At 40.6% G+C, this 24,459-nt stretch overlaps 2 protein-coding genes across 3 annotated transcripts in view; one reads left to right on the top strand and one right to left on the bottom strand.

Moving 5' to 3' along the window:
* The window catches only part of map7d1b (MAP7 domain containing 1b), a 30,271-nt gene extending 16,851 nt beyond the window's left edge, over nt 1-13,420 (bottom strand). The window contains exons 1-4 of the mRNA XM_089022929.1: nt 13,050-13,420; nt 1,944-2,153; nt 440-505; nt 233-253 (exon numbers count right to left, since the gene is read on the bottom strand). Coding sequence (XP_088879055.1) covers nt 233-253; nt 440-505; nt 1,944-2,153; nt 13,050-13,116 — 364 coding nt within the window. The 5' untranslated portion in view covers nt 13,117-13,420. The remainder of the gene's footprint in view (nt 1-232; nt 254-439; nt 506-1,943; nt 2,154-13,049) is intronic.
* Nucleotides 13,421-18,791: 5,371 nt separating this feature from the next.
* On the top strand, nt 18,792-23,665 carry meaf6 (MYST/Esa1-associated factor 6). 2 transcript variants are annotated; one of them, XM_089023895.1, is made up of 8 exons: nt 18,792-18,935; nt 19,768-19,883; nt 19,946-20,033; nt 20,121-20,166; nt 20,237-20,429; nt 21,615-21,644; nt 22,845-22,878; nt 22,968-23,665. In XM_089023895.1, the coding sequence occupies exons 1-8, from the start codon at nt 18,846-18,848 to the stop codon at nt 22,980-22,982; spliced, it is 612 nt and encodes a 203-aa protein (XP_088880021.1). In that variant the 5' UTR covers nt 18,792-18,845; the 3' UTR covers nt 22,983-23,665. The 2 variants fall into 2 exon arrangements, with proteins under 2 accessions (XP_088880021.1, XP_088880022.1); XM_089023896.1 differs by lacking the exon at nt 21,615-21,644.
* Nucleotides 23,666-24,459: the final 794 nt, after the last annotated feature.

Here is a 24,459-nt window from a genome sequence, read left to right as displayed (position 1 = left end):
TCGTAATAATGCAGGCCCACATCATTTATTGGCATTGTACAACGAAAGACGTGATGGTGTTAGAATTGCAAACATGCATTTGAGGTGGGAATGAAAAGCGTAAAATTAAAAGAAAAACAAGGTGGCATTGATTAAAAATGAAGAAAAAAAGTGAATCACCCCCCAAGGAATTCTCTCTTTTTGGAATTAATATGATTGCAAGTACGCCGACGACTTTAGTGAAGCGCCTTACCTTGCAATTGTGTTTGTTGTTCTGAAAGCCATGCAAGGAGACAACAATAAGAAATGTCAATAACCATCATCAAAGAGCCACTGAAGGAACGCACGGGGGATCAGAGGTTAGAATAAAGTGGCTCGGGCAGAACGTGAGGCAAGCATGGACTTGGTTAAGTGCACAAACCAGTTCACCGGTACGAAACAAATGGAGCGTATTACTCACCGATATATCGGGCTCTTTCCTCCCTCCTTTGCTTGGCAAGCTTCTGCCGCTGCTCTGAGTTCATGTCTGTAGAAGAGCGAAACGGCAGATTGCAGTAAGCACCGGGTGAAATAAAAATGATTGACATTTCATTTTATAACAGCACATTTGAAGCGCATCGACCTTTTGCATTTTAGAGGAAAAAAATGTTTATAAATATTTATTTTTTAACGTGTGTTGAAATAATCCGTCAATGAAAAGTCACGATGCTCGCCTCTTAATGGATTGCGAGCAGTGCTTTCGGTGGACATCACCATAGCAACCAGATTTCCCTTCTTTCTACCTACGGGTCTGTTATACGGATGTAGGGATGCATCTGGGAAATTAAAAAAAGGGGGCCAGTTGGACAAGATTTCTGGACACATTTCCAAACTGTCAAATTTGTGGCAAACATCATCTCCATTGCTAACGCTCAACCCTAAATTTGAACGATTGCATTAGCTAGCTACCTATCTGGGTACATAGCTACCGAGCTAGCTGGCAATCTAGCTAGCTGGCGACCTAGCTACCTGGCAATATAGCTAGCTGGTGATCTAGCTACCTAGATAGCTGGCGATCTAGCTACCTACCTAGCTGCCGATCTAGCTACCTACCTAGCTGCTATCTAGCTACCTACCTAGCTGGCTATCTAGCGACCTACCGAGCTGGCTATCTAGCTACCTGCCTAGCTTGCTATATAGCTACCTACCTAGCTATCTATTTGCTCTCTATTAGCTATTTATCTCTATTAGCTTTCTGGCCGACTAGCTAGCTGTCTAGCTGGCTATGGCTATCTATTAGTTATATAGCAAGCTAGCTGTCTATCTATTAGCTATATATTTGCTATCTGGCTGGCTAGCTAGCTGGCTATCTATTAATTATATAGCTATGTAGCTAACTGACTATCTATTAGCTATCTATTAGCTTGCTAGCTTTCTATCTATTTGAGTTACTTCTGGGTTGAGTGAACGCTGGCGCCGTGTGGCTACAGCTTTTCATACAGAAAAACCTATCCTGTGACTGAAAAGAGACCTTGAGAGTTTTGAAAGGCGCTTATAAATGAAATAAAATATTATAATTATTATAAGGGCACGGTCCAGATGCATCCCAGTGGATGTATACTAGATGCCAATCTAGCAGAGATGCTATTTCATGCCTTGTGTTTTCTTATTTGACCCATTTGAATGTTACATCATTATAAGATCGTGCTGTCGTGCAGGATGATGAACAAGCACCATGATGCCCCAACAAAGGAAAATGCTTATTCATCATTTTGATGGTGAAAGATCTAAAACAGGACAAAAAAAAGACAATTCATGAGAAAAGGCCCGTTTTTCTCTCTCTCAAAGAGCGATTCCAATTTTTCATGTGTCGCACCGCACGGTTATGTCTTCCAGATCGAAATCGACAATTTTCATGTATTCAACTGACCTCCATCCAATGGAGGCCATTGACCGCACATGAGAAACGACAGTTCACAGCTCACCTTTCTTGGGCTGGGGGCTCCCGTCGGTGCCGGGGGTCGATCTGTCCATCTTGCAGGAGGCATCCGTCGATTCTGTGGGGGTTTCTGCGGTGCAGGACTCAGTCTTGGGAGAAAGGTCTGTGATGGCTGAATCGTCCGGCGTCATAAATACGCTTCCCGCGCACTTGTCACCGTCGTGGGGGGACTGGGAGTCACCTTGCAAGGCCAGAGCTGCGGAGAAGGGAAAAGAAACTCAATTTTTGAGGTATGTGAAAGTGCGATTAGCATATCTAATGATGTCATTGCATAATATTATTATTAATAATAATAATAATAATACATTTCATTTATAAGCGCCTTTAAAAACTGTCAAGGACACTTTACGTTTTCCTCCATCGTTGTTGACACACTTTCAGTATCAAACGTGGGGAGCTCACAGCAGCTTCATTATCGCCAACACTCCAACCTCATTAGAAATCATTAGCTACACTTCCGCACATCATTCACACGTACATCAGCACATTGGCAGCAAGACTGCTCTGCACACCCGACCCTCCCTTTCTCTTTCTTTTTTGGCCCGGCATAAAATCACCTCCGTCAGCATTGTTTTAACACGCAAGCAGGCGTAAAACTAACAACCAAAGTTCAGGACTTTTTTAGCGAGACTAAAACAACACAGTGGGTCAAATACAAATGGAATTTCAACGTTAAAAAGTATAATACAAAAAGAAGTGTAAGAGAGAGGTGGACTTTCCCTAAAAATAAATTGAGCAAAATGCCACCCCAAAAATAAATAAACGAAAATGAGGATGACTGTGGCTTGGAATTGAAGCGGATTTACAGTATGTGGGACAGGAGATGTGAGGCAATCTCTTTTTGTCAATGGATGCGACAGCTTTGTGTTCGCTTTAAAACTTAGCTTGTAGCAGACGTACACATTTCACCATCATGTCTCTGATCCACTGGTAAAAAGGATTTCATCCTCTCCTCTTTCATCTAGAACTGCCTCATGTAATAAAGTGCTTGTCTTGAACTCAAACATAATAGAATACATGGGGAAAGTCATTACGATTGCACAACTGTCCATATTTTTATGTTCCTGTTGTGTTTATTACTTTGCTTTGTGTTGACTATCATGTGAAGCGCTTTGTTACAGCTGCAACTGTTGTGAAAGCGCTCAATAAATTAGAATGTATTGTATTGTCAGTATTGTTTGGTGAAAACTAACATTGATAAATGAAGCTTATGTACCGGTACATTTAGCACCATCATTCTGTTTGAACCCCGGTTCTGACTTTTGGTATCATTGAGGCTTGGATGACCCGTCGATGACCTCACTGTGAGGGCCCCACCCGTGGTTGTCTTTCTTTGCGCGGTGTCTCACTGTGACAGGAAATAGAAGTGCAAGGCGAGAGAGCCACTGAGGCATGAAAACACCACAGTGTATATTTGCTGAGAAAGTTGGGTAAGAGGGTTTGAAGGGGGGGGGGGGGGTCAATGAAAGTGGAAAACAAAGAATGCAGTGGACACGTTTACATGAGCAGACTGTTGGATGAAAACTCCAAAAAAATGATGAGAGAGAAGATAGCGATGGAGGCTGAGAGAGGCTGAAGGCCAACTCGCCTCTTGGTTTGCCAACAATGGGCAGATGGAGAGTGATGCTCTTGTCGGGCCCGACCAAACACTCACCCAACCGCATAAATTACAGATTAACACTGGGCTTCTTTCCAAGGCACCCTACTGTAAGGCACTAATGAGGAATCGTGGGATGGAAAGTTGGATTCTATTTGTTACAATGGGACAAGAAAGAAAAATAATAATAAATAAACAAACAACTAAATACAGTAAAGTCTCGTTATATCGATATTCAAGGGAGTCCGAAAAAATATCGATATAACCGGGACTATCGATATATCCGACCCTGTTTGCATGTAATTTTCTCCGTGCGTGCATAGAAATAGTATCGATATAACCGGGACTATCGATATATCCGATATCGATATAACGAGACTTTACTGTAAATAAATGGGTCAATAAATAAAAGTAAAACACAATCAAACACAATACAATAAAACACAATAAAATAAAATAAAACACAATAAAATAAAATATAACACGACACGAAACAAAACAAAACAAAACAAAATAAAATAAAATAAAATAAAATAAAATAAAATACCCACCGCATCAACTTCTTTGGACAATTTAGTCTTATAGAAAGTTTATTCTTAAAATAAAAATTAAATACAAATAAAATAACAATAAAAAATAAAAATAAAAATAAACTACATAATTAAAAACTAAAATAAATAAATAACACAAAATAAAATAGAATTAAAATTAAAAAAGCTATGAAAAGCATCAACTCTTTTGGACAATTTTGTTTTATAGAAAGTTTCTTAGGGGGGGGACTAAATAAAAAATAATAAATAAATTAAATTAAATCACATAAAATAAAGTAAATAAAAAATAAAAATAAATAAGATACCCACAGCATCAAACTCTTTGGACAATTTTGTTTAATCGAAAATTCTTTAGCGTGGGAAAAAAAATCCTGTTTCTGCGATTGCCTGGCAAGCGATTCAAGGGTCGCCCAAAGTCATGTAGAACCCACAACCTGATAAACACAATGAAAAGAAGCATGATTAAAAAAAATAAATCAATGAATGAACAAACAGATGCATGGATAATCTGCTGTTTACGCTCCCGGATTGAGTGTGGAATTACAGCTATGCCTAAATCATCTACACATTCACCTACGAGAACAAAGGCTGACTATGAGTCGAGATGATCGTCCATCACATGACAGGGTGAGGCTGCAACAGACTTAGCCGGTTGCGAGCGACGCGGCACCGGCGTGTTTTTGTTGTCTGTAAGCACCGCGGGAAGCGATACGCCCATGATTGAACAAATAAGACCAGTCCAGTGACAAAAGACTTCATTTGTCGCCGTGTGAGCTGATGTTTACAAATACAATTGTGACCGTCCAACAAATACGTTCATCTGAGAAATATAGTATTTGCTATTAACTCATTAACTGGCAGACATGCAAAAAATAACTAAAAAAAATAATACTAATAATCCATTTCATTTCTAAGCGCCTTTCAAAACTCACAAGGTCACTTTACAGCGTTCACTCAACCCGGAAGTAACTCAAATAGATAGCAAGCTAGCGAATGATAGCTTTTAGCTAGCGAATAGATAGCTAATAGCTAGCGAATGATAGCTATTAGCTAGCAAATAGATAGCTAATAGCTAGCAAATAGATAGCTAATACCTAGCGAATGGATAGTTAGGATGAATTGTCTCCAGCACCACCAACGACAAATACGACCTGTCTTGTCTGTCGATGTCTAGGCAATATCATTTATGCACATTGTGTCCACTCCAGTGCCAGGGTTTTTGTCATTTTCACTCAAATTGCAGGACCCACAGAATATTTAGTTTGAGGACTACATAAACATTCAAAGTAGCATAAGAAACCTTAGACTTTCTTCTTTCTTCAGGAAAAAAAAAGAGTTAATTTCGAAGTTATATGGGTATGGAATTATCGAAGATTGACGGCTGTAAAAAAGGCAAATGCTGGCCTCTCGTGGGAGGGAAAAACATTGCCAGAGGTTTGACCAGCGCTTTATCGGTAGACCTCTTAAGAAAAAACAAAACCCAAACAAATTTGGGAATGGCGCTCCACGTCATGCTTTTCAATTCCCGAATACATTCGGGAATGGCAGTGAATAAGTATGATGTACATAAAAATATACATATGACCAAAAAATGTTGTTTCTTTTCATCCATATGGATTCTCGGTCACCCGGGAAAGACATTGGGCGTATAAGGACAGAGGATGACAAGAACGCCAACAAGCGGATGGATGGGATCACGTGTGCTCAAGACCTCGTGACAGGATCACAACGTCAACACCCTCCCCCGAACACTACCCCGTGGCCTCCGCGCCCTCACCGCTATCTCCGGTTTCTGTGCCACTGTAACAGACTTGCCGGTTTATAAATAGCGACGGGCACCATACTGAGAATGTCGGCCTTAAAAGGGGCGGGCGTGTGGCGAGGCACCTTGGGAAACGCGACAGTAAATTGTCCAAAGGCACAACTCTACAGAGGCCAAGTGCACAGTGGAGAATACGGCGTGCGATTGTATGTGCCAAATTAAAACAAGAGCATGGAAAATAAGGGCTGGGTCTCCGTATTCAACCGAAGCCGCAGATGACGAAAATCAGAGCAAGGCCAGACTGTTCGTTCGTGTTACTGGAAGACTTGCACTCTCATTCTTTCCCTAAGTTCTTTCTTGAAAATACTCGACTAGACAGATCCTATTTTAGTAAAAGAGAAGCAACAAAATAGCAAAAAAACAAAAACAGACATTTTTATTGGGTCATTAACGCATTCACTGTCAAATGTGCAAAAATGTGTCCATTCCAGTGCCAGGGTTTTTGTCACTGTGCCTCGAATTCCAGGACCCAGGGAATATTGAGTTTTAGGACTACATATACATTCAATGCAGCATAAAAAACCTTAGACTCGCTTCTTTCATCATAAAAAAGAGTTAATTCCTAAATTATATGTGTGTGGATTTATATGAGCTTGAAATGAGGGTGGCTGTCCAAAATACAATTGAATACATGATGTACATATCAGCTACCTAGTTATCTAGCTGGCTATCTATTAGTTATATAACTGTCTAGCTAGCTATCTGGATAGCTATTAGCTATCTATTGGCTCTTTATTAGCTTTCTAGCTTTCCATCTGTTTGAGTTAGCCACAGAAAAACTTATCCTGTGACTGAAAAGTGACCTTGAGTTTTGAAAGGCGCTTATAAATGAAATTTATTATTACAGTAAAGTCTCGTTATATCGATATCGGATATATCGATAGTCCCGGCTATATCGATACTATTTCTATGCACGCACGGAGAAAATTACATGCAAACAGGGTCGGATATATCGATAGTCCCGGTTATATCGATATTTTTTCGCACTCCCTTGAATATCGATATCACGAGACTTTACTGTATTATTGTTATTATATTGGTTTATATAGCACTTTAACAACAGCTGAAGCTGGAACAAAGCGCTAACATGGACTAAAGGGTCATGCTGCCCCCTTGTGGAAAAGAAAAAAAACATTGCCAGATGTCTGGCCAACACTTTATCGGTACCCAAGCAGGAAAAAAAACAAAACCCGAACTAATTCGGGAATGGCAGTGAATGAGTAAATTGAGTAAAAATAGAACTTGAATGATTCTAAATCGCCTGTCATGGTTCACTACCTTTTTAATTTGACTCGTTTTCATTCATAAAACCAATTGGTTCATTGAATGAACAGGTGTAAGTACTGAAGCCCCCCTCCCCCGTCCCCTTTTGTACTGTGTAAAGAAGTTCAGACTCCACGTCGACAGGAGTTATGGGCATGAGCGGGTCGTTGTTATGAGTGGACTGCGTTGTTAGATCTAGGTCAAGCTAGCTCAGGAATCTCAGGCATCCAACAACTTTACTTCCACAAACATAAAAGGAGGGCTATGATTTGAGGATGCGTTCTCAGAGCACCCACCACCTAGTTGAAAATCAAGACTGATATATTTTGGATCACATGTCGTACATTTCACACACTGTGTATGTGTGAGAGCTCTTCCTGCGTATGCTCAAAACACGGAAATGCACACAAGCGACAAGTGACCGCGCCCGGGGGGGAAGAAAAAGAGGAAGAACATTCCGGAGTGGTTGAGAGGAACGACAATGAGGACATGGGGGTCGAGGGGGGGCAGTTGAGTATGTGACATCCTCAACATTGTAGGTCTACTGTCAATGTTTTTCATGAGACGTGGCTCGGGACAAATAATCCAATTTAAAACGGGATACACGATCGCATACGTGCCAACTTTTGAAACCAGAAAAGCAGAGTAATATGCTTGTGTCCAGGGGGACATGTATTTACAGTATTTATTTATTAAAAGTGTCATGCAAAAGCCAAAGAAAAAGTGCATAGGCACTGTGTTTATTATGATTCCTGATAGATAGTTGTATTAAGTTCATCCTGTCTACTTGATATCTACAGTAAAGTCTCGTTATATCGATATCGGATATATCGATAGTCCCGGTTATATCGATACTATTTCTATGCACGCACGGAGAAAATTACATGCAAACAGGGTCGGATATATCGATAGTCCCGGTTATATCGATATTTTTTCGGACTCCCTTGAGTATCGATATAACGAGACTTTACTGTAATTTAAAACAGATTCTTTTCTTACAGACAGTGTATTGTAGGTGTTCAAATACCTGACATGTTTCTGCGTATACTTCCGCCTTCGTCAGAGTGGCGCGTGACGAAGTATACGCCGAAACATGTCAGGTATTTAAACACCTACAATACACTGTCCGTAAGAAAAGAAACTGTTTTAAAATAAACTCTTTATAGATAGTCGGTCAGGGGGTCTGAAGCCTAATGATTTTTTAACCTTACAGCTACTTAAAATGAGGCTAAAAACACCATCCAAATGTTGATCGATGTCAAAGATATACTGTACTTGTGAAAGAATACCCATACCCATACCCAAATATCATGTTTGCTACTATTTGAAGAAAACAAAACATAAGTATTTTACAATCAACCAAACATTTAATAATTATTCTTGTTTGAAAAGTACAATGAATTGTAAGATATTGTAACATTCCTATGGGTTGACAAAAATAACTATCAGCAAACTCAAATTACAAACTCATGTCATTTTCACCTCTTCTTGACCGAAGTATAACTCCTGGAAATGCTTGGGAGTATTCCTCGCAAAAACGACTGTAGTTTTCTTTTAGATTTCACACTTTTTGTTGTTTTTCTCCGGCAGATGCCATTACAAGACAAGGATAAAAACAATGCTAATTCTTGACTCTCATTTCCAGGAATGACCCAGGAATTCATCTAAAAGGAAGCTAACAGCTGGCACTGTGCTAATTGCCTGTTCTAAATTTAGATACGATACATAGCGATCTCATGTTTTGAATGAACGTTGAATATTTGCTATTTTGAATTTGTTTTTATTAGAAACTGTAATTTTCATTAAAAAAAACATAATCCGGAATGGGATCATGAAAACCGTACTCATTACAGCAAACCCGGAGTAGTCGGCAGGTATGCGATCGTTGAAAACAAAAAACAAAATGGCGGTACATTTGGAAGGCGAACCTTTGAACCCTTCGATCATCTGGTGGCCGCGTGAGCGTTTACCAAGCCTAACAGCTGTGTTTGAAAAAAGGCAGCTACGTGTAAGAGTCAAAACAAACCCCTCGCAAAAAGGAAGAGGAAGACGGGATGTGACTCCTTTGAGAGGAGGGGTCTCCAGATGCTTTGAAACAAAGACATGGGAGTCATTAGGTATGATTCAATCGTTATTCAAATGTGACTCTTCTCCACTTGAGAAAATATATGTGAGAGAGAGAGGAGGGAGAAGAAAATAGTTTTATGCTAAGGCGTGAAAGCACCATGAAACCTGACTACTACGCGGTTCATTTTTCACGCCATTCAGTGTCATTGGGTTTGAGTCCCACTCGGTGGCTTCCATAGCTGCAAGATGTTTTAGTGTGTAGTGCCTCCATGTTTATCCATTTTTTGATGATACTAGTGCAGCGTGTTGTACCGGAGACAAATTCCTTGTGTGTTCTACATACTTGGCAGTAAAGATGCTTCTGATTCTGACGTTTTGAAGTCCATTTGAGGTCCACGAAAGAGGTAGGGCAACATCACCGTAGGCGACTGCTGAGGTCATTCATTTTTTCCATCGCAAGCAGGAGAAACTGCGGTTTTACTGGTTAAAATGTGCTCAAAATACCCGTGAAGGAAAGCAAACATTATTTTTGAAGCATGAAATTAATCCCATGTGAAAATATGACATGTTGACAGCAATTGCACGTCTTTTTAGATGAGAATCTGAGGATGCAGTGGGAGAATTGATGTCTGCTTGATGACGTGCGAATGATCGTCAAATGGACAACCGGGGGAGTTGCGAACAGGCACTCAAGGCCGAAGCGGAGTGGTGCCGCATCTGTTTCGTGATTCCCCCTGAGGTTAAAGCGCTGCGTCAACACAAATAGCCAAGTACGGTTACTGCAAAGTGCAGTCAGAGAAGCACGGAGGCCGGCTGACATGGTCAAGGTGAACTTCAAAATGTTTATCACTAAACACGTTTGCTGTAGTCCAATCATCAGATTGTGAAAAAAATGAACAATTCCCATTTGTTAAAAAAAAAAGTAGGAAGGGCTAATCTCGAATTTGATGTGACGAGTCTATTGGGCCTAAATGTTGCCTCACACAGGAAATAATCCTCCTTCTGCTTCCGCCCCCCAAAAGGATTAACAACATCAATGGCAATTCTTTTTTTTTTTAACCACCAAAAAGGAATGAGGAGGGAAACATGAGTAATCGGAACATAAACCCTCAGGAAGTTCTTTCATTCTCCCATCATTCGACTCTGCAGCAGAATGGAGGCCTTCCTCTTCTTTTCATGCGCAGGCGTCGGGTTTGCGATTTATAACATCTGCTCTCGTCTTCGTCGACGCTGACGTGGAGCGTGCGCAGAGAAAAGCGTTGGTTTCTTCCTTTGCCATTCCATTCTAGTCCCTCCCAAAAAAAAATGGTTTCCCTCCAATTCAAATATGTATGGCCTGCAACAGGAGGTGCTCCAACAGCTCTACATGGCAGTCATCGAATATTTGAGGTTTCGGAGACAAAATCAGAGAAGCCAGACTGAGATGGTTTGGACATGTCCAGAGGAGAGAGAGAGAGTGACTATATCGGAAGAAGGATGCTGAGCCTTGAACTGCCTGGCAGGAGACCAAAAGGAAGGCCAAAGAGGAGGTTTATGGATGTTGTCAAAGATGACATGAAGGTAACTGGTGTGAGAGAAGAGGATGCACAAAACAGGGTTAGACGAAGGACATGATTCACTGTGGCGACCCCTGAAGGGAAAAGGTAGATGTCTGGTCAAATATCAAACGCGAGACAGTTCCTCCAAATCTGTGACAAAGCGCAACATTGCTAAGTAACGCAAAGGTGAATAGTTGTTTGGTGTTGCAAGAGTTTTAGAGGCTGCATTTCCAGACCGGCAGTGAGCTTGTCAGCGAGCCATGAACATTACGTCAACATAGCTCGGGAGCAATCTGGACAAAAGGGAGCGAGTCGACGTCGCGTGATTATTTTCACAATGACGCGTTCTGACTGCGGGGCAACATGACAGAAGAGGACACAAAGTTTTCTTCTCTGTAACAACCCCAGACATGGGCTTTGGGAGTGAACTGATATCCCTCCAAATAGCAGGCCAAAGTTCTTTGGTCATACTTTTGTCAATATCTGGACATGAACAAACCAGCCTCAGAGTGGGTCTAGACTGAGATGCCGGTGTTCCAGATAAGAAACCGTACTGCAAGAATCCAGAATTGATTTATTTGACAAAAGTCACAACCGTTGTTGTGATGAGATCAGGGAAATGGATTGTCTTCTATTCAAGCATATGGGGAATGAGTATAACTTCTCAGAGCTCTGCATGTACAACAAAAAAAAAACAAAGAAAGAAATAAACAGCCCTCAGCTGGGATGCTCTCCTTTTATCTTCCCTTTTGCTATTTTTAAAAGGCAGAGACTCGGAGAGAGGAGACACACGCAAAGAATGTTTCTGTTTATCTGGCATGCCTGGCTCTTTCAGGTGTCACATTCCTGATCACGTCACATGCCGGTGCTCTCGGTTTAAGGGCCGGAAACCGGATGATGCATTTCTCGGTCATGGAATTATGTAGCATGTTCGATACTAGACGGCAACGGTATAACAGTGAGTGAGGGGGTAAACGCCAGATTAGGTTTCTGGATTGGAATCAGTCTCAATTTGGCGGTTTGTTCCACTGTCCCAAAACGTACAGGTGGTTACCCGAAGGGCCTTTAAGGGTGGGTCATTGCTCACGTCAAAATACAGGGCAAAAAGGTTCATGTCATGGGCATCGTGTGCAGATTATTTGACAGGTGTATGAGCAATCAGTAGATTTTTTTTAAACGAGACACTCCATGGGAATGAGGTACAGATCGCATTTGTCCTGGTTTCATGGTCATCGGTGCAAGGATGAAAAGGTTTCTTCAGCTGTCATCTGTATATCTTTGAAGGTGTCAGACGTTTCGGTCCTCAGCCGAAGAGCTTCGTCAGCATACTAAAGTTGTGCTGGTAACTCTGGCCCTATATATATCCCTGATGTACAGAGGTGTTTTGCAGGGGTGTTATGTATCAGACCTCTGCTCTGATAGGTCCCTGCTCTAAAGTTGGGGGCAGCAGTGGACTACTCCCTGAAGCTAATCTGATTACTTCTTTTGTTCTGTCTGATTACTTCTAATGGTCTACGCCTGTCATCGGTGCAAGGTGTACCCGCCCCTCCCGAAGGAAACTCAGATATCCCCCATCACCAACTCGCTGTGACCCTACCCGGCATAATGGCATAGTAAATAATTGGATGGGTGCACTGTCAAGCAACCACACCCATAAACAATTCACTAAAATACTGATGAAATTCTCTCCCCTCAAATGGCATTAACAGGACTCAGAGGCAGCCTCTCTCCCGAATTGATATTCCCCCTGAACACTCCCCGTGGCACCCCCGCACATCGCCAAACATGAAACAGAAATTGGCAACATTGATCAAGGTAATGCACGTCTGCTGGAAATACGCGAGGTGGGAGGGAGGTGGATGACATCTTCCATCAAGATGTTTAGGTCAAGGGAAGATGAAGGGTAGATGTTTGTAGGTAGAAGGGTAGATTTATGATCTAAAGCCTCACCATTAAAATGGGGCGGTGGGGACTGAGAAGGGTTTGAGGAGAAGAATATTTACCAACTCTTCATATAGGAGCGTGATATTTCTAAATACATATGTTTTGCAGGGGTGTTATGTATCTGCACGTCCAATGAAAACCAGTATTTTCACTATTGTAGTTCCATTTCTACGTTACATGTTTAATCCAAATAGTAATTTTAGATTTTGATGAAGCAAGAATTAAAAGAGTTCTTTACTCATGGTACGATCCCAGCTCTTTTATTTTACAACCCACCATGACCTATTTTGATGCAGTGTTGTGTACTCACATTTATCTGTCAATGTCAGCTTCTCCTCCAAATGATGTCCAAGATCCTTATAGTCCATTGCGTCCATTCAGGCGGATTGCAGTGAATTTCCAGTTGCTGTCATTCCTCACCAGTTCTCCCAAGTACAGGAGCTGCAACTCCCGGTCCAGAATCAGCCAAACACGCCCTGTAGAAAATCCAACCGGAATTGAAGAAGAGCGACGCAAAAACAGGAGTAGTTCAATGCCGAGTGAAAACGACAATGTACATTCGATATTGTAAACTATGCGAAGTGACGCGATTCTTTTGCAAATAATATACTAAATTGACATTAAACGAGTGTAACGTGTCTTCTGTGGAACAATCCACAGTGGGAATAAATCACCCGAGTCTTCGCCGCATCAAAATGGTCATTGACGTGACAAACAATGAACTTCCGGTTACGGTGTTCACTATAAAACATTTTGCGCGCAGTGCATTTTGTAAAAAGCATTTTATTTTCAATCTTAACTAGAGAACAAATCCCTGAATTTACCAATGTGCTTATTTTATAAAATATAAAATGACTTATTGTAGTATTTTGTGATCTACATTCAGTGGGGTGAACGATAAAATCTGATAACGCAATCTGATAACGATATTTTATTTTGAAGAAACGTCGGGACTTTCGGTCATTGCCCTTGCAGGCTATAATTACCTTGACGTCGTTTCGCCCCTAGAAAACCGCATGTCGGAAAAACTGGACTTTACCATGTGCTGGAATGACAAACGAAATTGTTATGCTGGACATTCAAATGTGTACGAAATATGTGTTGAAATATTACTTGCAATAATTACTTCGCTGCGTATTGTATTTAGTCCGTAGCTTCATAGAAGGGCAATTTTCCTCTCTTAACTCGGGGAATGGTTTGACCCATCAGATGATTTCGAGCAGCTGAAAACAGGGTGACTTGTGGGGTCTGCGTTATTACAACACAAGAGTCCAAGATAACTGTTTGCAAAGGTAAAATTGTGTAACTCACCGACAACATCTCAATTTGTCGTCAAAAGCAAATGAAAGACGGAGTACAACCAAAATAAAGCATAGAACATTAAGTGCTGTGCTTATATACCAGTGGCAGGCCATGCATATCACGCCTGGGCCTTCAGTAGTGCTACATCTGAATCAATCCACAGCTGTGACTTTAAATAAAAAGTGTGGTGAAATTTACTCGAGGGTCCAGTTAGCCAGGAAATAACTTCTGAAGAAAGAAATGCTGTTATTAAACTGGTGGAAGCATTGCTTTTAAACACAAATCTACAAGGAGATACAATAAAAAAAGGGATGTTAAAATTGACTTTTCAAGTGGAATAGCAGCAAATCAAGCCCTATGCATGCCTACTTTTATAAATAGACCAGACTCACGACCACTTCGGCTCTTCGGCCATCAGCGAGATGAATTATGGATGAGGTGATGCGCACATGCATCACCTTTTTATCAAACTGAAGGATGTACACGATTTCACGATGAATAATTGCAGTATTCATGTTAAGAATCATCATATAAAAGCCTTAACTTGAAGCCTTTCTTCACTTGAGTGTGCGTAGGCGCCACTGGCCGCATCAGACGAGACTCTCCTGACCCCCGCATGAAAAGGCTCGTGGATGCTAAGTAGGAAACATTTAAAGGACAACCGACACCATTTTTTGGTTTCCTAACTGACATCAGAAAAACGTTTTATAGCATCTAAAATAAAACATGCAGGATGATATTTTTAGTCAAATGCAAAACACCAATAAAAAAAGAGTTAAAGTGTCCCAAAACTACTTCAAAATGACCCCGGAAATGGCGAGTTTCAGAAGGTCCCGTCCCCTTGTTCGTGACGTCACGCAAGGACGTCTTGCCTTGCTCTCGAATCAAAACAATGGCTTCAGATTCGGAGAAGATGCTTTCTTGTTACGCATCCAGTTATGAATATGATTCAAATAGTTCTGAAGAGGAAAGCACAAATGTTTGCAATCGATTAAAGAAGTCCTTCCATATCAATTCGAGCCGTCAAGACTCCAATGTAGCGTCCCAGAAAATGCACAAGATGGCGCCCAAGCTCCGTTGGAAATGGGCTGTTTTCAGACATCAAACAAAGTACCCAAAATGCATTGTGTGTCGCTTTCTTGGTCAGGGGCGTTCCAGACGTGTCATCACATCTGGAATCGTTACCAACTCGAAAACAAGACTTCCTGAATATTCAACGTGAGTCTTAAAACGTATAATATAGCTATATGCGGTGGAATCTTTGTAAAATACGCTCAGTATACGTCATTTGAAGTCGTTTTACAAATTATGGACGCAACTTGTCCGGAGGCGTCGGTTGTCCTTTAACACAATATGGTGCGATACAATTATAAAATGGCGGGAGAGTCCATTTTGTAAGATAAGGTTTGGCCAAAAGACGCCTTGGTTCTTTCTTTTTTTTTTTTTTAATTCCGAAGTGCCCTTTTGGACAGACAGACTAGACCCCTTGAGTAAATCTTTGTAACAAGATTAGATGGATCTGTTCTAATCTCTTCCTGAAATGTATACCGCAGTATGTACAAAAACAGTGTTTCGACTGTAGACCTTTTTTTTTTTTTTCGAGGGAGGGGTCAGGGTGCATGTCCACACTTGTTTGCGGCAGACTGAGACACAAGGAGACTCCCATCATTCCACGGAGTCATCTATAATTGCACCTCCTCCACAGAATTAAAAAAACAAGTTGAACTCAACTTTGCCTGCAGTTCTTCTCGTCGACATCCTCCTATGACTACAGGAAGGGCGCCATTTTGCACTTTTGGCCAAAAACCACCTTTCACTGTAAAAAAAAAAATCCCCTAGACTCACACAAGCGGCATAATTTGGAGAACGCGCTGGGATGAGGTCACAATCTTGAATATAACGACAGCTGCTGCTGTGTGGGAGTTATGCAGTTGTTCTGATGAAGGCAAAGAAAATCTCACCAGCAGATGACGGGGGTGGTTTCAACGACACGGCATCTTTGCGGAGAGAAAATTGCACGATGAGGCGATGTTAAGCGATGACCAATGGGAGCCATTCGTGTCGAAAGAATTTCAGGCAGATGTAAGAACCTGTGATTGAAAGTACATTATGGAGTGAAATGGTTTTATAGCTAAAATCAAAGTCAGCTTTATTGTCAAATATGCTAATATGCATGACATATAGCACAGATGAAATTTCTGTCCTCTCGGACGCAGCGCGCAAGGCACTTGTAATGACTTTAACAAACATAATAAACACGAAAACCCCAATTGTGTTGAACTAGTGGCAGGTTATAATTATTATTTTTATGAACATCTAGGCCTACTAGACCACACAATTTTTAATTTTGGTGTTTAGTAATACATTAAAAGGTATTTTTTTGGGGTGTAAAATGTTTGAGAACCAAAGGACTGACACATAGAGTCCAAGGAAGTCCAAGATGGCGCCCGAGTTGGCAGCAGTCAGCAAGTGATGTCACAAGCGTATGTGGAAGTGTCGCAGCTTGGAATTGAAGCGGATTTATGTGGGAGAGGAGATGGGACAGTTTCTTTTCATCAATTGATGCTATGGCTTTATTTTTTTTTTTTTTGCTTTGAAAACTTAGCTTGTAGCAGACGTGCACGTTGCACCATGTCCCTTGATCCACTGATGAAAAGGACGCTTTGATATTCTTACCTTTCATAACTGCTTCATTTAATAAGTACGCTTTGATCTTCTCCTCTTTCATCTAGAAATGCTTCATGTAATAAAGTGTTTGTCTTGTACTCAAACACCACAGAGTCGTTATGGTTGCGCAACTGTCCATTTTTTTTATGTTCCTGTAGTGTTTATTATTTTGCTGTGTGTTGACTATTATGTGAAGTGCTTTGTTACAGCTGCAGCTGTTGTGAAAGCCCCCACCCCGGTCATGGCGCCCGCCTCTACAGCAGCGCCTAACCCTTTTTAAATTCCTTTCCGTTCTACTATTTTGTTTATTTATTATATTTCTATTATGCATATAATATTTTGTTTTTATCTTTTCACCCCCCTTTTAATTTTGCTGCTGTAGGTTGCAAATGTCCCCATTGTGGGAATATTAAAGGCATCCTGATTCTGATTCCTTTTCTCTTACTTTCATCACTTTGCTGCTGTGAAATGTAAATTTGTCCACGTGCGAGACTCATAAAGGCTAATCCAATGCAATAAACGCCCTCCGAGCATCGCCTTATTTCGACTTAATAAAAGGGAGCCACCGATGTGTCCGTTTGTCCCCCGAGCAGTTGGCAATATGGTGACATCACAAGCTCTCAGCTGTTCCAATGGCGGACCGCTGACTGGATATGCGGCAGCTGGGATTGCAGTAACTCCCGCCCCACGTATCAGAAGGCACACAGGAGAGTATCAGAATATTGGGAAGGTGATTAAAAATAGATGACTTAGAACGACTTCTTATCACTCCCTTGTTTGGGGTTTATTTAGGGAAAGATTAAAAACAAAGCTAATATTTTGAATTCATTCAATGTTACTTGCTGAGCCAGTTGTGTGAGTTTTGTGCAATTTAAGAGACAAAAATATTGCTAATGTTATCGACAATTGTCCTCAGGCTCCGACAAGCATATTTAAACAGGTAATCACATTCTGTTTCCTTCTTTCCAAAACAAACAATTGCGGAATGCAAACAATGTGCACACAGTCACACGTTCGGTCTTTTAAGTGCTACTTAATAACCAGTTATTATTATTGGTGATTTGTGAGAAATGCATGCCTCACTTCGGTGTCTTCTTGAGCATTCTAGTTTGTTGATCTTTTGAAGTAAAAAAAAGTTATGTTTTAGATAATTGTTGTTTTAGCTGATATGTATTTATTTATCTAAATAGCGACACGTACAAAAGAACAGTAATACACTCTTCTAAAGAGGTGAGGGAGATGGTCGGACTAAATGCAATGCAAATAATGTTTTGTGTGATTATATATATCATATACCATATATCAATATGCTTTTCTTATACTTGCACTATGTACAGGTTTTTTTTATCTTTTCACCCCCACCCCCTTGCACTATGTACATTTTTCCCCTTTCAAATTGCTGCTGTGGACTGCAAATGTCTCAATTGTAGGACTATTAAAGGCTTTCTGGTTCTGATTATGGATGAAAAGGCTGTCATTCCAATTTAACGTGCACCCGATTTTCCATGTCAGCAGTTTGTACAGTATATATTCAGGCTCCATGGGGAAACTGTTGCGAAATAGCATCCCATCTTATAGCATTACAGGGACTGTCGTTAAAATTGCATTACCTGTGTATGTTTAACAGAAATAGCTTGTGAATCTTGCAGCATCCTCCTGGATTTAGATGCAAATGCTACAGCATTGTGTGACATGCCAACTGGGCCTCACAACACTGAGGTTATAGTGGCCAAAGCCTGGCAATGGTCTTGCTGATTGTCTCCACCTTGAGGCACAAAGAAACAACGTATAAATATTAAGAATAATGACAAAATAAACAGAGGGATACACGTTGGGTTTTTTCATGGGTGTTTTTACCCGCACATACGTCATTGTATTCAACTTTAATAAGACTGCACGGCGTGATTGCTTATTTTCACTGTATCGTCAAGCCATTGCCTAGAATCTCCACTAACAATTGTGAAAGGTAGGTATTCAAGTAAACGCCGTTAACAGTTTGTTGCTATGGTGATTTGGTGGCGAATTGTTTCTGCGCTACTTTACCGCCATCTGTTGGCTGCAACGGCGCATTTAGGAGTCGCTGCAAGCTATCCCGCCACCTTTTTGTTTCTCTACAAACCACACTGCTCCATCCATCATGGCGATGCACGCTAAAGCTACCCCGCCTCAGATCCCGGACACTCGCCGAGAGCTTGCCGAACTAGTGAAGAGGAAACAAGAGCTAGCGGTTTGTTGATGTTGTGAAGAAAATAACGGATTTAAAGGTCTTAGTGCGTGGAAGCCCGCCAAAGGCAAAATTCAAATTATAAATATAACATTTCAGCAAGCTTGTTTATTGCTAGCTTAGGCCTTGCTAAATGCTAGGCTAATCACGTCTATCTGTCGCGCCACTCCCAGTGCTAACCTTTGAAGACGTATTGTTAGTTTAACTGTGTGTTTGACTTATTATATTTCACCTCATTTCATTTAACCTACGTATATTGTAAGACGCTAGATTACGTCCCGTTTTTTAGCACCAGCTTAATTTTCCGTGGAGGCTAATACGTTAGCAGCTCCTCCGGGGTCCGCGGGAGTGTCATGTTCTCGCGTGATTAAAACGAGTGACGTCATCAAACACGGACACGGTATTGAAGTTTGAAAAATGTCGGAATTTAACACAATGTAATGCACAAATGCGTGTATGTACGCGCAGAAAAACAAGTCATAGTGTACCAATTAAACGATACTCTTATTCCACAATGACAAAAATAAAAATGTACACACTTGGTTCATTTAATGAGGGGAAATTTAGGAATTGCATACAACACATCATATTCATAAATGAAAATGCCATTGAGTGAAAATACGTCCAAACAAAATGGTAAAAACAGTCGTCATTTTTTCAACGTATAGAATGAACTACATTACTTTGTTTTTCATTTGGCAGTCTATCTTTTGGATGCACTATTTTGTCTTACATTATTTATCAGAAAGGGCTTTAAAAAGTGTTAGGAACTGCTGTAGAGGCCGCCGCACAAGGGGCGCCATGAATTTGAGTTAATTTTCAATTGTTTTTGTAGGAGACGCTTGTGAATTTGGAACGGCAAATATACGCCTTTGAAGGCAGTTACCTCGAAGACACCCAAATGTATGGCAACATTATTCGAGGATGGGACAGATACCTAACCAACCAAAAGTAAGTTTGTGGGTTATCTTTTGGTTATAAAACATTACTGATCTGTATCATGTTTCGTACAGGAACTCGAATAGTAAAACCGACCGAAGAAATCGAAAATTCAAGGAAGCCGAGCGTCTGTTCAGCAAGTCGTCAGTCACCTCAGTTGCAGTAAGTTTGTGGATTTATATTTCTCATTTGATCATGTAAATTAGCTTTGAATATTTACATGTAAAATGTATTTTTTTAAATCAACAGGCAGTTTGTGCGCTAGGTGGGTTACCAGATCACATGAACGAAAAACGTGAGTGATAAGCGTCAGAAACCGGTGTTGCCGTGATGTACGCGTGCTGATATCCGTGTTCCCTGGCTAGGTGAGGCGGGCAGCGGCACAGAAAGCGACGCGTCACCGGACCTCCAGAACCAAGAGAACGAACCCAGCCAGGAGGACACGGAGGATGTCGACTCCACCTTGCAGGACTTGAAGCCCCAAAAAGCTGCGTCTTCCTCTTCATCTGGCAGCCACCACGGAAGCCATAAGAAGAGGAAGAACAAAAACAGACACAGGTAAACAGAAATAACCTGAAATCCGACACCGGTGTGTGCTTTAATAATTAGCATAATTAGATTGGATTAGCCTTTATTAGTCTCGCAGTGGAGAAATTTACATTCCACAGCAGCAAAGTGATGCAAGGAAAAAAATAAGAAAAACTAAAGACAGGAGCTGCTGTAAACGCAGCCACTCTCACGGCGCCATCTTGAAGTCAAAAAATCAGAAAAAAAAGAAACAACAAATAATGTGACACAACACAAAAGACACAGACAGTCATTGCGATGAGAAGAAAGGAGCTATTTGCTATCTAGCTAGGTTTTTATTATATATCAAGCTAACTAGCTATCTAGCTAGCATTCTATCTATTTGAGTTATTCCGGGTTCAGTGAACCCTGGCGTGGGTGGGTGCCGCTGCTCACCCACAGAAAAACTTAGTCTGTAACTTTAAAGTGACCTTAAGTTTTGAAAGGCGCTTTTAAATGAAATTTATTATTATTATTATTATTATTATTATTATTATTATCACTCACAGAAAAACGGATCATGTGACTATAAAGTGACCTTGAGAGTTTTGAAAGGTGCTTGTAAATGAAATATTATTATTATTATTAGCTGACTAGCTATTAGCTGACAGGCTGTGAGCTGGATATCTATTAGCTATCTATTAGCTACCCATTAGCTATCTGGCTAGCTATTAGCTGGCTAGCTGTTAGCTGTCTAGCTGGCTGGCTGTAAGCTGTCTCGCGGGCTAGCTGTCGGCTATCAGGCTATCTATTCGCTATCCGCTAGCTAGCTAGCTTTTTATCTATTTGAGTGACTTGGGAGTTGAGTGAATAATGGCGCGTGTGGCTGCCACTGCTCACCCACAGAAGAACTTATCCTGTGACTGTAAAGTGAACTTGAGAATTTTGAAAGGCGCTTAGAAATGAAATGTATTATTATTATTATTATTATGATTATTATTATTGTTATTGTTATTAATACCAAGAGTGACCTGCGGGGGGCAGTACATTCATAGACATCCACACTGCTGGAGAAAAAAAAAGTTGTCTATACATTATTTTTTTATACTTTCGGACATTCCGTCTCTTTCCGGCTAACACACTGACGCTAGTGGGTTCAGACTGTGGGTGGTAACTAACAGCTGCTGATGTTTTCCTCCCCTGTGGTCATGCCGACTCTTTCCCTTTCCGCCCCAGCCCTTCTGCCATGTTTGATTATGACTTTGAGTAAGTCCTACATTTTACTTCCTGCTCCTGTGGTCTACGCATCCTGTCTGCTCGTCACCACATCCTGAACCCGTCTCCTGTGTGTCCAGTCGAAGCCTGCTAGTTCTTGATTCAGTGCAGCATGTCTTTGAATGCCTGTCAGCATCCATCACCCCTACAGTCCTCTCATGGCTTGTCACTGGGCTGGTGGCTCGTTTTTTTTTTTTTTTTTTTTTTGCTAGCGCGTTTGTCAAAAGCTGTGCTGTTGACCAAAGTTTACCTTTTTTTTTGTTTAACTCATTCACTGCCATTCACAAATGCAACCGCGAAGTAAAAATATGACATAGGGCGCCATTTTCGAATTTGTATTTTTTTTTTTTTTTCATGCTTGGGTGCAGATAAAGCGCTGGCCGTGGCCTCTGGCAATGTTATTTCTTTTCCACAAGGGGCAGTATTTTCCTTTTTTCCATGTTAGCGCTTTTTCAAGTCAAGTCAGCTTTATTGTCAAATATACTAATATGCATGACATACAGCACAGATGAAATTACTGTCCTCTTGGACCCAGCGTGCAAGGCACTTATGACTTTGATAAACATAATAAACACGAAAACGCCAATTTGCCGGGAGAGAGGAGCCGCTGCATGTCCCCAGCTTCACCTGTTGTTAAAGCGCGATACAGTGTGGCCTTGGCTTCCGAACTTAATTGATTCCCAAACAGAGTGTATAAGGTGAAAAGTGTATCCCAAAAATTAATTTTCCATAGGAAACAATTAAAATGAGAATAATCCGTTCCCAGGTCTCCATAAAATATAATTTCCAACTAAATAAGCCTTAAAACTATAAACAATATACAGTATAAACCGATTTGTTTGTATTGCATTGTATTGTATTTTGGACAGCCGCCCTCATTTCAAGTTCAGATAACTCCGGACCCATATAATTTAGGAATTAACTTTTTTCTGATGAAAAAAATAGAGTCTAAGGTTTCTTACGCTGCATTGAATGTTTAGGTAGTCCTCAAACTCAATATTATGTGGGTCCTAGAATTCAAGTGACAATGACAAAAACCCTGGCACTTGAGTGGACACATTTTTTTGCTCATGTCTGGCAGTGAATGAGCTAATGGGCTGCGGTTTGGTTTTTAGGCTCCGTCATTGTACAGTCGTAGCAACACTTGTTGTCATTCCATTTCTAATGTTGAACGTCTCTTTGTCAATGCAGGTTCGACATGAAAGTAAACAAGAAACCGAGAGCCGTAAGTTTGATTTAATAGGCTCCTCACACAAATCCACCGATTTCTGCCTTTTTGAAGTTGATCAATTTCATTTTCTCCCCTTTCTGCAGGAATACTCGAACTGAGAAAGACAAGCGCCAAAAAAAGTGGACTGATGAGCAATTAGAGACTTTCTGGACATGTATTCGCCCCCCCTCCCCCCTATGCCTCCACCCAAGTTGTGATGAATGTACTGCGTTCTAAACATTCCCCAGCTTCCATGCATCATGCATGTTACTCCACACCAGCCAGTAACATTTTGTATAGCGCAGTGGTTCTTAACCTGGTTTCGATCAAACCCGAGTGGTTCTTCGGTGAATCAATCTCCGGGGGATTCGACATATAATCCGCCATGGAGGTTTAAAAGACAGCCGACTCAACATGTTAATGAATTATGACATGCTGCTTTGCGATCACTGACTGATTCATTTCGTGCACAATTAAAACAAAACATTTTACTCATTGTAATTGTTTTGTCGGTTTTTAATAAATGCATTTTTTTTTTAATGTCTTGAATTTGTAAAGAAAAAAAAATCACTCATGAAGGGTTCGGTGAATGCGCAAATGAAGCGGCTGGGATCGGTACCTTTAACAAGGTTAAGAACCACTGATAATAGTGTTTAAAACAAAGGACTATTTATTATGTTGGCATTGAACATGTTATTTTTCCTTCTCTTTTGGTGCCACTTTGTTGTGAATCCCCAATGGGTATGTTTTCTTTTTACGTCATTGTTTTTTAAAGAAAATAAAATACCAGTGATATTTGACTTTTAATTAAATATGTCAAGTTTGAGCGAATAGGCTTTGCTTCATCATATAATAAGTGTATTAAGTTTTAAGTCTATAATTAGATTTTTCAATAGACAGTTGAGATTAAGATACTGTTTATTGGATTGGATTGGATATGCCTTTATTAGTCTCACAGTGGAGAAATTTACATTTCACAGCAAAGTATAACTAATTTTTGAACAATCGCCACTTTATTTTTGGTTCCTGTGAATTATACTTTGTCAGTTTAAGTTTGGCCCTGTATATTTCTTTTATACATAGACATTGCTCGTCTGTATTTTAGTGTGCAATGTACACAAAATGACCAACATAAGTGTCCTTGAGAGCTTTGAAAGGCGCTTATAAATGACATGTATTATTATTATTATTATTATTACCCTTGAAGTACGAAAACTGGCCTATGAGAGGCAGCATGGTGCCGCGTGTGGTAAGAGCTGTCCTGCTTTTATACTGAAAGCGCCTAACCGGATGTTAGACCGCGAGATCGAGGGACAGTATCAATAAACTTGCTTGTTCGAAACCGACTGAATCTTCACAAATTGAAGCGAGGGTAGTTAGTGGTTAAAAAAAAAACAGCTTGTATCGCAACGGCTAACTGTAATTAAAATAAAATAAAATGCGACGCAATACTGGCAAGATTGCTGTTTTTTATGTTTCAACTAGTTTAAAGTTACATTGGCCACTGGGGCAGCTGTGCCAATTCCCGAAAACCTCCCGGGCAGATGACGTTGAACGTGACAATTTCAACAAATTGGACAAAATAAAGAAAATATA

Source organism: Hippocampus bargibanti, linkage group LG20, assembly GCF_051943395.1.
Source record: "Hippocampus bargibanti isolate YZ-2025 linkage group LG20, ASM5194339v1, whole genome shotgun sequence".
NCBI lineage: Eukaryota > Metazoa > Chordata > Actinopteri > Syngnathiformes > Syngnathidae > Hippocampus > Hippocampus bargibanti.
The sequence above is the reverse complement of the archived record's forward strand: the minus strand, read 5'-3'. Positions and strand labels throughout refer to the sequence as shown.